This window comes from Neolamprologus multifasciatus, chromosome 16, assembly GCF_963576455.1.
Source record: "Neolamprologus multifasciatus chromosome 16, fNeoMul1.2, whole genome shotgun sequence".
Classification (NCBI taxonomy): domain Eukaryota; kingdom Metazoa; phylum Chordata; class Actinopteri; order Cichliformes; family Cichlidae; genus Neolamprologus; species Neolamprologus multifasciatus.
In genome coordinates this window covers 8,290,178-8,307,793 of record NC_140454.1, presented here as the reverse complement: position 1 = coordinate 8,307,793, position 17,616 = coordinate 8,290,178, and the positions used below count along the sequence as shown (strand labels likewise).

General features: G+C 42.8%; 1 protein-coding gene across 1 annotated transcript; it reads left to right on the top strand.

Annotated features, from left to right (window-relative positions):
• Positions 1 to 1,444: 1,444 nt before the first annotated feature.
• On the top strand, positions 1,445 to 4,863 carry LOC146500212 (trace amine-associated receptor 13c-like). Its single transcript, XM_085135399.1, has 2 exons — positions 1,445 to 1,680; positions 1,862 to 4,863. Exons 1-2 carry the CDS (start codon positions 1,499 to 1,501, stop codon positions 2,703 to 2,705), a joined length of 1,026 nt encoding a protein of 341 aa, XP_084991525.1. The 5' UTR covers positions 1,445 to 1,498; the 3' UTR covers positions 2,706 to 4,863.
• Positions 4,864 to 17,616: the final 12,753 nt, after the last annotated feature.

Here is a 17,616-nt window from a genome sequence, read left to right as displayed (position 1 = left end):
TCAGTCTGTTCGTGTAAGTTTATTTTTTGGATACTCAGTTTTGTTACTTTTTTGAGTTTAACATTAAAGCTGTTTTGAGTTACTTTCTGTCTCCGGAGTCTGCACTTTGGGTCCTTCTCCTGCCTGCACACAGCCGTTCCCTAACAACGAGAACTAATAAAATAGCGAACGTAGTTCGACCGGAAGTATGGCGTCCCGCTTGCCCTTCACAATAAGAGCACTATAGCGGATTATAATGGCGGACGCTTTTATTGTGTACAACTACCGGAAGTAGTTGTACACAGCCTGTATATTGACGGTTGTTTAATCTCGCACTAATGCCGTTTAGTTGCATAGTGTGAGCAGTTTGAAGTGTATTATATTTTTCTGATCTTTATATGTGATTATGTTCACTATATTGTATTATGTTTATATTTGAGTATTTGACTTTTCTATTCTCTTTATTTATCGTTATTTCTCTTGTTTATTTCCTTTGTAGGAAACCACACACACACACCCAGACACACACCTATGTGCACCCGCTGTGTTTACAGCCCCAGAAATTGAGTGGTGACAATAAAGTGCCTCACACGGAACCTCAAGCTCTTCCTTTCCTACTCTGGGACAATTTGGCCTTAAGTGGTGTTCTGGCCGACACACCGGGATGACCGTAGTGCTCAAAGACTGAATCAGTGCCACAGCCATGCCTATCTTTGATATCTCCACTACAGGCACTCTCTCTAAGCCCTGATTTTCTACGACCAAAAATGCAGAGAGAATCAGAGCTAGTTAATAGTGATTAAATTTGAACGCACTGTTTTAGCAGTATACATGCATAAAATCAATTTTAGTATCAGCAGTGAGTGCTAACTCTTCTTTCTGTATCATTTTTGTAAGTTTTACTGTGAATCTCGGTGTCCTTATTTCGTGCTAGTGTGCTCAGAGCTTATGTGGCAGCCACGAGAAAAGAGGAAGGTCTGTGCTCTCTCAGATGGAGATGGCAATTGGGACAATGCGCCAACTACTAGGGATATTAGAGGAATATTAGAGATTGGATATTAGGGATGAGGTCCACAGACTAACCCTGACAGGTCCCCCTCTTCACTTTCACTACCTTTCAGCCAGTTTGCTAAGTTTACTAATAGTTTATTGTAAGAACAAATTATTTTTACCAAGTGAAAGTTGCATTTGAGAATACAATAGGTGAAGTGAAATTGGAGTGGAGCAGGAACTCCACAGGTGAGGCAAATGCAAAGAAATCAAAATTGCCCACATGAGAGAAAGACAGAAATAACAGGAGAGAGGACTGGCAGAGAGAAAAAGAGGCACAGCAGAGCAAAGGAAAGAGAGGTTGAACAAAATAAATTACGTGTATGACAGTCCAAGAGGTTGTGCAGAGAGAAATAGGAGCAAATTCTACAGAGGATGAATGAGAGGAGGGGAAAGATCAGACGCAGAGATAAATCTGCTGTATAATAGTGAGATCAGTTCAGAGAGTTGCAGAGGTTGTAGTTGTCTGATGATGGAGATACAGAAAGGAGATGAGCTCTGTTTTCCACAACTCCTCAACATTTCTTGCAGGAAGCCGACTCTTCACTGGTCCAAAGCTGTGCTCCTGAACATTGTCTTGTCCTGCATCTCTCTGCTCACTGCTGCTCTAAACCTTCTCGTGATCATCTCAGTCTCCTACTTCAGGCACAGATAATGTTTCTAAAACTTAAACTGTATTTTTATTTAAGAAGTTTAACACCATGATTTATTATCTAAATTGAAATGAATTTGGCACATTCTTGGTCAATTTAAACCACAATATTTAATTTTTATACACCTTAATGTCTTTGTCTTACAGTCTTAATAATGGACCTTTTTACATTTTAAACTTACTAATATATTCTTTTTTGTTTTATTTCAGGAAGCTTCACACACCCAGCAACATCCTCCTACTCTCTCTTGCTGTCTCAGACTTTCTCATGGGTCTCTTGCTGATGCCAGCAGAAATCCTTAGAAGCATGACCTGCTGGGTACTTGGTGATCTTATGTGTTCTGTTTATTTTTTTCTGACTGTAAACATTACCTGTGCTTCAATAGGGAACATAGTTCTTATATCGATTGACCGTTATGTGGCTATTTGTGACCCTCTGCATTACTCCACGAGAATTACTGTGCCTAGAGTCAAACTCAGTGTTTGTCTGTGTTGGTTTTATACAACTTTCTACTGCAGTTTTTATACGCAAGAAATGCTGATTGAACCAGGCAGGTATAATACCTGTTATGGTGAGTGTGTGTTTGTCATCAGTGATTTTTCTGGAATGGTTGACCTTATTTTATTTTTTATTCTTCCAGTTTCTGTCATCATAGTCTTGTATATGAGAGTATTTGTGGTGGCTGTGTCTCAGGCTCGTGCCATGCGCTCTCATGTTACGGCTCTCACACTTCAGCGTTCATTGAATCAAACAAACAAATCTGAGCTGAAAGCAGCCAGGACTCTGGGGGTTCTTGTAGTTGTGTTTCTGTCATGCTACTGTCCATTTTATTGCTACTCTCTCACTGATAAAAATGCTGTCAATGATCCAGCTGCATCTTTTGTGGTCTTTATCTTTTATTTTAACTCTTGTATAAACCCTTTGATGTATGCCCTGTTTTACTCCTGGTTTAGAAAGGCTGTTAAACTTATTATCACATTGCAGATATTAAAGCATAACTCCTGTGAGGCCAACATACTATAAAAAGACTCTGAACCCTGCTCCAGTAAACTGCTTTAAATCAGGAAATGGACCCATCTGGTAATCTACTGCATTAATTACAGAGGGAAAAAACAGCATTTGTGACCACTTCAATTCCACAAACACTAACATTCAAATTACTTATGCCAGTAATCATCCACAACTATTTTCAGTTGCGGATGATAAATGATTCAGAAAGTTTATTCATGCAGGCCCATATGACAGAGAATATGCATCTTTTTGTTTTGCATATTTTAATTTATATTTTATTGTGGTTTGCAGTGTTTTGTGTTGTTTCACTTTAAATTTGTTTAAAAGGAAAAAGCTGAAAATTTAAATAGTTAAAAGTTGAAATGCAAATAGTTGGTTTTTGTATTTCATAATTTATTTATTACATTTCATGTGAAGTGAATAAATAAAAGTATCACACAAGCGAAAATATAACAAAGTGTGCCATACAGTCAAATGCCACAACGAGCAATCCCTTTCACGTCCCCATAACATAGCTACCCGGAAGCCATTAGGTCCTAAACTGCACCTAGCTGCTACTGTGGGGATACTTCCAGGCCTAACCTGGGCTTCGTGCTTAATCCCAAGCACTGCTGCCTAGCAGCGAACCATTACCCTACGTCCCGCAACTCTGCAGCTGACCTCCCATGACAACCTAGGTCGGAAGTTCCTCATTTACTCTTCTTGTGGCCAAACACTCATACCTGCGCGCACTGTCCATATCTGCTCAGGGGTCCTTGGCTTTGGCTCCAACAGTCTATCCTCCGTTTTTTGTCAACTTTGAGTAGATTTCTGTTACTTTGACCTCTTTTATGGGCCCAAGATTTAGATTTTTTTGAATGATTTAACCAACTAGGTTTTGGGGTTAAATAAAAAAATAACTTTTTTTGACCTTTAACCTGGGCCTAATTTTCTTTCGCTGCTCGGTCCATCGCAGTAGGAGGGTAACATGCTGTATTCTTCAGCAGCTTGGTGGCATGGATTTGGATTTATACGTGTTTCTGATGGACCTGAGCAAGCTGTCAATTGTAGAGCCACTTGCAATAGCTCTTAGAAGCAATAATGGTATACAAGGCATCTCACGTGGTGGCATAACTCACACTGTCTCGGTATATGCTGATGATTTGTTATTATATGTAACTAATCCCATCACATCTACCCTTGAAATCCTCAGTCTTGCAAGAATTTGGAAATATATCTTAATATGAGATGATGAGATGAGATAGCCTTTATTTGTCAGTTGCAGGTCTTTTGCCCACAACCGAGATGACAGACCTTGCCGACCGTACATACAATACACAAACATCACATTGGGGAGACAGGTCAGACTAGGTAGCAAGGAAAAAAACATCGAAATGTGTAACACAAAAGGATAATATAGGAATGCACAGATATCAACACACCATAGCACAATAAACACAGACAAGCAACATAGGAGAGTATTCCAGTGTGTACATCTGATCTGGGACCGCTGCAATCTTCCAGCTGATCCGGTGTCCACATTGGAGGGGAGGTAAGCATGGGAGGTGGCGTTGGATCCGGGGTAGGGAAGGTGATGCGTCAGTGAGTGCTTATCAGTATCAGTATATGTATGTGTTTGCGTGTCCATAGTTCAGCTGAGACAGTGTCCTTCGCCCTGCCAGGCTAAGTAAACAGTCTTCCAGCCAACCCAGGTGGCCTTGCATGGAATGTGAAGGAACAGACTAAACACAGTTGTTATCAGGGAGTTTTGTTCAGCTCCAGCCTTGAGACCGCAGCTGGTGCCGAAGGGGTAGCCGGATTATGATGGTAATTTTTCTTTTGCAACAACTCGTGAGAATTTCAAAGCTGTTCTTTAACACTCCAACACTGGTCTCTCAATCTCCCGTTGGAGAGCGGCGAGTTTCTTCATGATGTTATTAACCTTCAGTTCCGTGGTCTTGTCATTGTTTTGCTCAAAGAGCAGATTCTGAGACCTCACGACCGCAGTCAGCTGTTCCAAGATGTGATCCAACTTCCGCTCAGAGGTGTTGTTCTGAGTATTCACTGCAGCCGTAAACTCCTCCAAGCTCTTAATATAAACTATATTTAGCTAAAAGTGAATACTTCCCCATTAGTAATAATGCAAGCGAATACCCCAATCTGCCATTTAAGTTATCTACCAAATCCTTGGTAGATAAATTGGGCTGTGAGGTCAGTTCTTTAATCTTAATTATCCAAATTCTCATGACCATTAATCAACAACCAGCTGGACTTTTGTCAAAGCTGGAAAGGCTCCTAAAGAAAGCTCCAGCTGATCCAGGAGAGAAGGACAACCGCTGCCCAAGCGAAAACCTGTAGTTATCCTTTATGTGTCAGGAGTATCAGAGCAGTTGAGCACATTTTTTCTAAACACCGGGTCTCTGTGGCTTTTAAACCCCAAAACACGTTGCGCCAAAACTTGGTCCACCCCAAGGATCGGGTCCCCTGACACAAACAGAGTAGCACAGTGTACGCTGTTAAGTGCCAGGAGGATTGGCAGGATTTATACATCAGGGAAACCAGTGAAGCAGATGGCACAACACAGAAGAGCAACCTCATCAGGCCAGGACTCTGCAGTCTATTTACACCTACAGGCCAGTGGACACTCTTTCAAGGATAAGGATGTACGCATCTTGGACAGGGAGGAACGCTGGTTAGAGCGCGGAGTCAAGGAGGCCATTTAGGTGAAAAGGGAAAGACCATCTCTGAATCGAGAAGGGGGCCTAAGTGTACATCTTTCGCCATCTTACAATGCTGTCATTGCAGCCATTCCCCAACTCTCTGTGAATGGTACTCATGGCCATTGATCAGGGGTCTTTGATCAGTGGGTTTGGGTCAGTGGTTGTTGATCAATGGTCATGAGAATTTGCATAATTATGATTAAGGAACTGACCTCCCAGCCCATTGTCCCTTCAGTGGCCTGGTTTCAGTCATTATGCAAATGCAGTGTTAATAAGATTGGGGAAACCTGCAGTCAGCTGAAGAAGTCACTTGGATGAGTGACGAAACGTTTCTCTCACAAAACTCTACGTCCAGATGAACAGACTCAACTTTTGGAGATTTACTTTCCTGGATGATTGAGAATGCATCAAGACTTTTTTCAAGTAATTAAATCTAATGTTTTCTTCTTGTTTATGCGGGTTCACGCCCTCGGCCCACACCCCTTGGAGGAGGAAGCACCTGAGGCTTATTAACACAACCAGCATTTAAGCCAGACGATGACTGCTGTTCTTTGCTGGATCATTGTGTTTGACTTGCATTAGTGTCGTCAAGTTGCCAGCTAAGTTTTCCCTTCGTGTTTCTGAGCATTAAACTAACGAACATTTCCCTGTGTACAGACTCCCAGGACTGTTTTCCTATTTCCCGTGTGGTGAGTGTCAGAGAAAGATAGCCCAATCATGTGTGTGGATTGTTGCAAGAAGAGCGAAAGTCTGTTTCCCTGGATTTCCCTGGAGCCCCGTCCCCCCACTTTTGTACATAGCACTATTTCTGCACATTTGTATATACACTCGGTGAACTGTGTAAATAAATTGCTTGTGAAGCTTCCTATCTCAAAGTCCTGCATGTGAGTCCTCATGACAAACAGTAACAGATACGTTTCCTAGCTTTGAACAACTATCTGGAAAATTTGATCTGACTAATAATCATTTTTTGCGATACTTGCAAATTAGAGATTTTATATGTAAAAAGGGTTCTAACTTTGCTACATTACCCGCTCCTCCCTGTTTGGATTCCATACAAAAAGGCAGAATATCATTTATTTACTCACATATCATGAATAGGTGTAACCTGTCTATTACACACATTCGAGAACAGTGGGAGAATGATTTTTTAACACTACAAATAAAGTGTTAAAAAAATGACACCCACTCACATCCTGGGCCATCTGACCTCAGGAATTCGCATGATAAGGTGGGGCCAGGTTTCACAATGAGCTCACCCGAAACTCTGGCTGATTGGGACCCACACCCAGTTTCACACCTTGGCTCAGGCGATTAGAGGATCATCAGGGGGTCCTTTCCCTCTGTGGGGGGGATACTCCCACTAGGTTTAAATCTGGGACTCCCCACCATTTGACCTTAGAACTGAAGAAGCTTCTCAGATGAGAGGTGAAACGTCTTCAAGTAACTCAAAGAAGTCCAGACGCTGAAATGGCACTGTACAAAAGAAGTTCATATAATAGTTTTAATGGGGTTTATATGTTTATATAAGTTCATTTCATGTTCAGTCTTTTGTCAGTTTGGGCCGGCCCACCTTCTAGTGACATCATCCAGTTAGTAAGGTGGGCAGTTTAAGGTTGGATGAGCAGTGTTGGTCCGGAGGGGGTGCACTGATTCCTGGGGAAAGTTATGTGTGCGTAAATGACAAGTAAGTAGTGACCTGTGTTGTATTTTGCCTTTGTTTCTGTCAGTACTGTAGTATGTTACCATTTAGGAGCTAAAGTAGTCCATAGTTGGAGCGGTAGGCCACGCATGCAACGTGTGAGTTCACCCTCATTTCATATGCTAATTTATGTTGTTAGCTTACCCTGGTTTAGCTTTGTTGACGCATGTACAGTCGCTCGTATGTCCATAATGTCATTCCTGTGTTATCAGACCTTCTCTGTATGTTGTATGTGATGCTTGTGATTGTTTACTTTGAAGTAGCGGAGTTTGTAGCGAACAATTAGGTACGAGAACCAATAAAATAGCGAACGTAGTTCGACCGGAAGTATGGCGTCCCGCTTGCCCTTCACAATAAGAGCACTATAGCGGATTATAATGGCGGGCGCTTTTATTGTGTACAACTACCGGAAGTAGTTCCTGTATATTGACGGTTGGTTAACCTCGCATTAATGCCGTTTAGTTGCATAGTGTGAGCAGTTTGAAGTGTATTATATTTTTCTGATCTTTATATGTGATTATGTTCGCTATATTGTATTATGTTTATATTTGAGTATTTGACTTGTCTATTCTCTTTATTTATCGTTATTTCTCTTGTTTATTTCCTTTGTAGGAAACCACACACACACACCCAGACACACACCTATGTACACCCGCTGTGTTTACATCCCCAGAAATTGAGTGGTGACAATAAAGTGCCTCAAACGGAACCTCAGATCCCTCCTTCTTTCCTACTCTGGGACAATTTGGCCTTAAGTGGTGTTCTGGCCGACACACCGGGGTGACCGTAGTGCTCAAAGACTGAATCAGTGCCACAGCCGTGCCTATCTTTGATATCTCCACTACATTAATTGGTCCTTCGAGCCGGATGCACTAGGTTTGCCTCAGAGATGGAATCAGGCCCAGAGTACGAGGCTCGTGGCGCACGCCCCAAACGACATGCTCGCCCACCTGTGCGCTACGCAGATTATGAGGTGGAGTACCCAGGCTACATTAGCCAGGCATATAGAGAGGATGTAGAGCTCAGACACCAAGAGGACAAGGCCAGGATGACCTCCCTCGCTTCCCCCTTTAGCTGCAACCTAGCCAGCCCTCAGTGGAGGAGGGATGCTATTCTCCACGAGACGGCCTCGCGTTATGGAGCTCAGAGTCAACAGCACATGCAGGAGAATCAGCTAGCCCCCCAGCTATATCCAGAGAGATGGCATGGGGAACAAGCCTATGATCACTCTACTCCTCTACCCTTCGTGGTCCCCTATACACATCCAAATAAGGAAATAAGTGCAGAGTTAGAGGATATCCGTCAGGAGCGCCACCTCATCCAGCATACCCAGTACGTATGTCATCAGATCTGGTCGAACTCAAGGCACTGCGAGCAGAAATGAGACAGTTAGTGGAAGTTGTCCAGAGAATGCAGGGCCCATGTTCTCTCCAAACCACTAAGTTGCAGTCACCGCTACCGGGTGATTGTTGGGTCTGTGTTTCCACAAGCCCTGCTAATTCTAGAGACTTATTCATCATGAAGAAAACAAGACAGTCGATCGATCGATTATTTGCGCAAGGGAGGCCTCGTCTGTGTCCACCACGAAAATGACCCCCAGATCTGACCTCGTCCTGCTGCCTTTATTGAGAGACAGTTCACACAAAACACGTCAGAACAAAGCCACGCCCACATGGTTCTAAGACAAAGCATTGTATGTATATGTGTGAACTTCTGTAAGAATGTGTGTGTGTGTGTGTGTGTGTGTGTGTGTGTGTGTGTGTGTGTGTGTGTGTGTGTGTGTCAGACCTCCTGCTGACCAAAGGGTTGTAAACGCAGGAAGCTCACATCAAAAGCACAAGGATGTGTCTGTGATAAAAGACTACAGCCCCCCCACCTAGAACCTCGAGAATCTGGGGAGGGGAGGACAGAAAGAATTCCTTTCACAGAATTAAAACAATGTACAAATGGCAAACATAAAAATGACAATATTTAACAATTCACCCTGACATAACCCTCCTGTTTGTCATTTTTATGCCTCAAATTATTCCTATGTGACATTTTCAGCGCAGGCGTCATTTATACACAGGCTTCTGTCATGTCAGTAATTTCAGTCATGTCATATTGTTGTAAAAGTACATAATTAACAAATGTATTGGAAATCATCTTAGTTAGCATTGATCTTATACAAGGTAAAATGCATCCTACACATAAGCAAATCAGTATCAACAATACATAAACAGGAATTATTATTTTCAAAAGAGGATGCCACCAAGGACCAGACATTAACCAACCTATCCAGCCTTATGGTGCATCTACTCCTGTCATGTAATTCATTATGTATTTCTGCAAGTAAACAACTGAATATCAAAAGTCAAACAAGAAGAATAATCATTCTCAAAAATCATATGTCACTACAATCCAACTGTATACAGACATATGCATTCACACACATCAGTTGACTTCATTGTTTGTCCATGTGGCTCTCAGCTAACTTCAAAGCTGTAGCCTGGTCAACACTCCTTTTTATGACTCCTACCAACCCCCCTAATCTCACTGTAGGCTTCCTGTGGGGGTTAGAGTCAACTGGTGAGTTATCTGCATTTACAACTCTTCTCCTGTCCTGTTGTCACCACAGAAAAAGCTTTGTAAAGGAAATTGGATCAAGCTGTTTTGATCTTCTTGGCTCAAAACCTCAAGTGTTCATGATGTAGATGTAGACAAAAGGCTTCTCTGTTTACACCCTTCTTGCAGAAGACAAAAGAATAGGTGATGTTGCACAAATTCCATGGTTAATCTTCAACTTGGACTAAATCCATTGTCCTTCATACACATAGGCAATCGGCCTGTTTCCAGTTCGTTTAGCTGTTCAATGTCCTGCAACAAGTCATATTCTTTGAGTCAGACTAGCAGGTCTGTCGTACCAGATCAGTTCACCTTCCTGGCTACTGGTGAATCAACCGTCCATTCAGATTCAGAGCAGTTGAAAAGTTGGCAGTGTTCCAAGTACGTTTACTCCTGGATGTGTTGCTAAGGCAACCAAACAAACTGTCTCGCTCTCAGTGATGCTATATGGCCACAGTCCAGAAGAATGTGTAGCCAGTGGCATCACAAGCATAACCATTGGTCTCGTTCTTTATGTGAGCGGTTGTGTTCTTAAACTGCCACCAGTAGTTGTTGAAAACCCATGTGGGTACTGGGTGTGGTTTGCTCTGTCCCAGTGCGCTCCCTGTCATCCCACTCTGGGTCCACAGGCTCAAGAAGATGCACAGCACATTCCCAGCCATTCTGATGAGTACCTGTGGCTCAGTTGGTTTCTTCACCGGATTGAGACGAGGGGCCCTGGAGGCTTTCCCCCCCCTTTGTACCCGGTCTTCCTGCCACTTACTCCGAGCTGGCCTGGATGTGTGTCACCTTCTTGCAGTGCGCTTGATGTATCCATGTATTCCTTCCGGCAATCTTCACTGCTGTGGTCGTTGTCAGCAGCACCCGATAGGGACCTTCCACCGCGGACTGGACCAGCACTTCCTCTCCATGGCCTTATCAACATCCAATTTCCAGACTTCAGACTCTGCTCCTGCGGAGAAACAGAATCATCTGGCAGATCATTTGTTCTCATGACTTCTTTACTTTTAAACATTTCAAGCATCTAATCTGCTAACATGCTCTCTCTTCTGTTTTTCTATCGTCACTACAGAAGACTAGAACTCTAAATGCTCTAACATAGATAATCTCAAAGAGTCAGACCATTCTCTGTTGGAGGAATCCTCATGTATATCTTAATTAATTCTATACCGTCTAACCATGTCCTGCCTGTCTTCCTAAGTCTTAACTTTACTGTTCTATTAGTTCTCTCTGCCTGCAAATGCAAATTTTTTTTTTTAAAGTATTTAATAATCCTAGAGTGAGTATAAACTACTGCTGCCATCATCCCCCCTGTGGAGACATTGCAAAGCCCATGGCTCAAAATAGCAGCAGTCTTGTACAAATTATTAGGCAGTATTGGTTTATCACACAGATGATAAACACCAACCTGCAAGCTCGCTCCTTCTGTAAGTCACAACTGTTTTCCTGCTGTAGGTGAGTGGCCCTACATGTCTGCTGATGTTGTACTGCCAAAATGTTAACACCATGTTTACTAAAGCTGCCTCTTTTGCAATGTTATCTGCAAAAGCATTCCCTAATGCAACTGGATCTTTCCCTCACATGTGTGCTGCACATTTACAAACAGCAATTCCACTGGTTAATAACACTGCCTCCAGCAGATCTTGCAAGAGTTTGGTGTGTTCTACAGGTTTCCCTGTAGAGGTTGTCACACCTCGTCTCACTCACTGCACTACAAGGAAATGTAATGTAGCAAATGCACACTGGCTATCAGGATATATTGTCTCTCTGCAGCTTTACACGTTTCCGTTAAAGCTAGCATCTCTGCTGCTGTTGTAAAACTCAAACCATCAACAAACCAAACCTTTCCCTCAACGAGTGGCACAGCTATTAAGTCATCCCTCGGCTTACACTTCTTCTCCACGTGCTCTCTACACTCATGAGAAGTGCCCTCTTCTTTCGTTGGCAAAAAGGGTTTGACAAATTCAGAATTGTGCACCGCTTTATGGTTATGTATGGTTGTGAGAGTAACAGTAACATTAAAGGCGAGTGTCTTGTAGGTGACAGAAATGTAAGTTTAGTCTGCAGTAATAGACATCTACCTCGTGTGGAACTAACAATGTCAAAAGGTGAAATAAACTATTTCCTGAAACATTGTACAGCTTAAGCTGCTGCACATACTGATCTCACACATGGAGGTAAAGCACAAGCAACTAGAGCTAATCCTTTAGGATAGTAAGTTACTGGCTTCACTTGTGGAACAAGTGCTGTTAGTTATTTTACAGTCACCTGGCATTTGTGCTGTTCACAGAACCACAAGTCCATCGCTGGACCTCCTCTGCGCTGTCACTCTTTGGAGCTTGGCACGCTCCCTCAGGTTCTCATGTTCCAACGCTCCTGGAAGCTGTAGAAATGTTTAGCTTATTTTAGAGTTTAGAAATGTGTTAACATAGAATCTAGAATTATTGTAGAGACATTGACACTGCCCTCAATGCAATAAAGGCCTGATGGTGTCCTGAATTTAGGAGCAGAGTATAGGAGACCCTCCCCAGTTGAACTGTGAAAGTAAAACAGAGAGGAGTTAATCCTGAGAGGAAATTCCCCAGAGAATGTTTGGGTGGGGGTCTCAACATTTGACCTAGATAACTGTGGTCTGGAAGGGAAATGGGTTTTTTATGACCTCTAGGGAGTCACCTACACCCACAGTGTTTTAACTGTCACGCACACTCACTTACGTGCATACACACAGGTATGCGTACACAGTCACACACGAGCACTCACATAGACACAGACACAGAGTTTGCAGCACACCGTAGGGGGTTTTTATGATGGGGACGCCTCTATAAAGCTGGCTGTAACTAACAAAGGGGTGAAGATTTTGCAGAGGGACACACCGGCCTCGTCTTCCCTTCTAGAAGTGCATGCTTAAATGAAGATGAATAAAGATGAATAAAAGTTTTGTGAAAATGACTACTGAGTTCCGGTGCCGTCTCTGGAAGTTTCGACGAATAAAAGAACAGGGGTAAAACTGATTTCATAACAAAGCCCAGTAGCACAGCTCTCTGCGCGATGCTGCTGTGCTGAAGTTGATCTCTGATCCTCCTGATGACTCTCTCCAGGCCTCAGCTTCCATCTTGTGGGAGATCCTCTCAGTCACTCCTTCTCGTTATGGCACCTCACGACATCTACAAATTAAAAAATGACACTCCTCTCGCCACACGGCTTTTGCCATGTGTCAACTCCCCAATGAGACATGTACAAGAATGTTGCACAGTCTCCCTAAAACAATCTCCAGGGTTTGTCCCTTGGAGCAGCTTCACTCCAAGCTGTAACCCTGTGTAAAAAACATTAGTCAGCAATTAAATGTTTAGCTTGTTTAACTCCCAGCTTCAACCTGTATCCTAGAAGACAAAGTTTTAAAGTCAAAACAACCTCACATTTGCAACCAACTGCAGCTCGTAAGTGTAATAAAGTATTCAGCATCACAGAGACAAGGATCATTGCAGGTTTATTCTAAACTCATTAAACTCCTACTTTTTCCCATAATTTGTTCCAAATCATTGAACATCTCAATGTCATTCCACATTGTAATCAGCGACTTTCCTTAAGTTTGTCACTCACCATGAGCCCAAATAGTGGTCAGATAATGTGCCCCATGTAACTATTCTGTAACCACTGCACATCTGTTCAATTGTCACTTGTCTGTCTGCTGAATCCTTTACAACCACTCTTAAGGAAAAACAAACATTAGCCAAACACACGGTTCATCCTGGTCAGGTGTCGGCCATCCAGATTCCAGAGGAGCTGTGAAAAGTCATAAAGTTAACACTCACTGTGGAAAAGTAACAATGGTCTCATCACAGTATGTCTCAAACTGTATTAATTTCTCCCCTGTAATTTTCACATTTTCTCCAACATTCTCTCAACAAAGTGTAATTTCATCATCAACATATAGCCAGTTTCCTTCACACAAAATCTCAGTAATCCTGTGGTAGAAAAACATAATTAAGTTGTGTCCTGCTATAAATCACATGATCAAATCACATGATTAACCATCTGCTGTAAAAAGAAATGTAAATGTTAGCGCTGCACAGGTGTATACACTCTTTCTCACAGTAATCTCTGTGAGCAACATAAGGTAGTGAATAACACTCCCATGGTAAATTCACAGACACAAGAAATTTTAAACTAAAAAGGTTAAATTTGCAGAGTTCACATAGTCATGTGACCCAAGTTTCCTCCTGTGGTCTCCTTCTGCTCCTGCAACAGAGACACACACAGAGATACATCCACACCTTTGTCAGGTGGGGGTTAACTTCACACAATGGTGTTAAGTCAGTCAGTCTTGTCAGCTTCCCCATTTATTTTAAAATTCTCACTCAGTGATTCTTTGCAGATTGTGGAAATTATCGTCGCATTCGTTTCCACACTCAGCAAATTGACGTCATTTCAAAAAGAAAAATAATTTAGACTGGATTTCCTCGTTGAATCATTTTGGACAGGAACTTGTTTCCTAATTGTCCCAAATAAGTGGCTTTCCCCTGAGCCCATTTTAATTTTGGAGAAGCTCACTTTGCAACAGTTTTCTCGACGACGCTTCGGTTCTAATCGTGCAGATCTGCTTAAACAGAGATCATCAAACAAAACTTCAGTGCACCATGAAAGTAACAAAATAAAAGGAAATAAAGAAAATAAAGGAAAGGAAAGGAAAGGAAAGGAAAGAAAGGCCTTGTTTAAGTCATGACACGTGTTCTTCATGCCAGGGGGATAAATCGTAACAACCCAATTGGCTCAGCTTAGTAACAAAAGACAAATCAACAGCCAGTTTAATCTCAAACATTCATCCAATCAGCCATACACACAACACACAGCATAACCCTGTTGTCTTAGCACATAAGTTTCTTCTCATGTAACTAAATGTGTGCCATGTTAAAACTTCTTCACACACCAGAAACTCAAAATCAGCTCACTCATCTAAAACCTCTCATCAGCGTTCTGTTTTTCTTCTCTATGATGCAACCATCTGTCCTCCTATAATATTCAGTCCACTAGTCTATGTATCACTTTCATCTTACTAGTGACTTGGACAAGATGACAAACAGAATCTCATGCTTAAGGTGCTGTCTGGTCTTCATGAGTATCATTTATTGTGTATATGTATGTAGGGTTAGTATAGTTAATGCATTTTCTGTATGTTTTCGTGTTCCTCTCTCATCACACTTTCATTATTCTCATCACTGCTTAAACAACACACATCTCTCTCTGTTTTTTTTTTTTTAAAACTGTACTTTTCTCCGAACAGAAAATAGCATTACAGCTGTTTCAGACTGAGAAACACCAAACACTCTTCATGCTGTCATTCATCCACACAACTATTTTATTTCTTTTTGTCCACTGGGCAGGTGATCTGCAGTATCATGTCTGCCCCAGCTGGATACCTTTTCACACACACCGTGACGTCAAACACTCACTTCTGCTTAGATCACAATTATACTTCATTAATTTTGACAACGAGATCTGCATCTCCATAGGGCAGGGTGTTATCACCACCTGTGTATTGTGTCAGGGATGGATATGTGGTTGTAACGTTTGTGTTCACTAACTTTACTTTCTGTTTCCTGCCCTACCTAGTCTGTCTTAGACTCGATGCTGCTCCTAATGCCTCTCCATACTCAGCCTTTAATTTCTCCTCCTTTGCCTCTGCTCTCTCACACTCTTCTCTGCCTTTCTTTCTGCTAACATTCTTGCTTCTCTTCTCTTTTGAGCCTGCTCCAGCCACAACTTAGCAACTGCTATCTGCAATTCCTTCCTCTGCTTCACTTTCCCTGTTTTACCTGCTACACTTACAGCTATTCTTTCTACAAGCACTTTACTCTTAACTTCCACTAATGTCCATTCAAATCCATATTTTTCACGTCAACAACCTACATACTGCGTGCTGCCTGGTAAAAATTTCTCCATAAATTTTACATCCCCTTCTAAGGCAGACTTACACATTTTATTCCCCATTATGACAATTCTCTTAAGTTTGCGGCAGGTAACACCTTACCTCAAAAATCCAGGCTACGTGTACACAACAGGTCACAGAATTAGTTAACACCGTTTAGGTTTCCTTCTGTGTGGCTGCGTACACCTGCTGGCAATCACACATGCATACGTTCATTCACACACTTTTTAAGGCCTATAATCTTAAACTCTGTATACCGCGGCGAGCTCTTTCCTCCTTATATATTGGTGGAGAAACCATATACTCAACGCCCTTATCTGCGGAGTCCCTTTTATTTTATAGAGCTCTATCCTCCTTTCGGCGGAGAAACCGTACCCTCCTTCTATTCGGTGGAGAAACTGTCCTTACCCTCCTTCTATTCGGTGGAGAAACCTCTTTAAACCTCCTTCGGTGGAGAAACCGACTTAACCCTCCTTAAATAAATCAAAAAGATTAAAACAAAAACAAAAACACTGGCGGAGAAACCAGGCAGCTTGCGTCTACACGCGCAGCTTGCGCGCTCACGTACCTGCTTTAACGCACGGGCACGTAGCCGCTCTCTAAGGCCTTCTGTACTCACTGTTTGTTTACGTTCATGGGAAGAGTCTCTGGATCCCGTCAATCGCCATCCATCCCGAGGGGAGTTTAGGCGCAAACTTCCCGGCCTGGTAACAAAAGCAAAGTAGTACCAGGGCTTTCATCAATCGTCCCAGACGATGGCTGCTAGCAGACTGCGGTAGCGTCCTCTCCCTCTCCTCTGTGGATGCGATGGGTTAGGCTCCGGCTCGGAGGACCAAATAAATGTTGGGTCTGTGTTTCCACAAGCCCTGCTAATTCTAGAGACTTATTCATCATGAAGAAAACAAGACAGTCGATCGATCGATTATTTGCGCAAGGGAGGCCTCGTCTGTGTCCACCACGAAAATGACCCCCAGATCTGACCTCGTCCTGCTGCCTTTATTGAGAGACAGTTCACACAAAACACGTCAGAACAAAGCCACGCCCACATGGTTCTAAGACAAAGCATTGTATGTATATGTGTGAACTTCTGTAAGAATGTGTGTGTGTGTGTGTGTGTGTGTGTGTGTGTGTGTGTGTGTGTGTGTGTCAGACCTCCTGCTGACCAAAGGGTTGTAAACGCAGGAAGCTTACATCAAAAGCACAAGGATGTGTCTGTGATAAAAGACTACAGCCCCCCCACCTAGAACCTCGAGAATCTGGGGAGGGGAGGACAGAAAGAATTCCTTTCACAGAATTAAAACAATGTACAAATGGCAAACATAAAAATGACAATATTTAACAATTCACCCTGACAGTGATGCACCAGAGATTGAGGATGATGATGACTGGCCTGCCCCACCACCGTGGCCAGATCCAATTGAGGAAGCACCACTGCCTAGTGACCCACCAGTGGTGAACCCCCATCATAAAGATGCATGTGTGTTTCCAGCCATTAAGACAGAGGCAATGGCAACCCCACCTGCTAATATGGTCGTGGACCACCCAGGACAGAGTCTATCATCAGATCCTCCACCAGCTCTCAGGTTTCCAGATAAAGCCTCCCATAATTCACCTCCTTGGTTCAAGCCGGTTCATCTTCCAGATTAATAGCCGATGCTTACCTCAACTCTACCACACACTTCACTGATACTATGGAGGCCCTCAATGACAAATTCGGCCAGCCACATCAGATAGTGCTGAGGCGTATTGCTGCGATGATGGACTCACCTGACATCAGGCGTGGAGACGTCTCGGCATTTGAGAGATTTGCCCTCCAGATACAGTCACTTGTGGGGATGTTAAGGACACTAGGCCCAGAAGGAGAAGTGGAACTACAATGTGGTTCACATGTTGCTCGCCTGCTTAGTGAACTACCTCCCGAGCAGAGAGCAGAGTTCCGCCGCTGCATGTTCCAACAAGGTGTGAGGATGCATACCTTGGCAGATCTCGCAG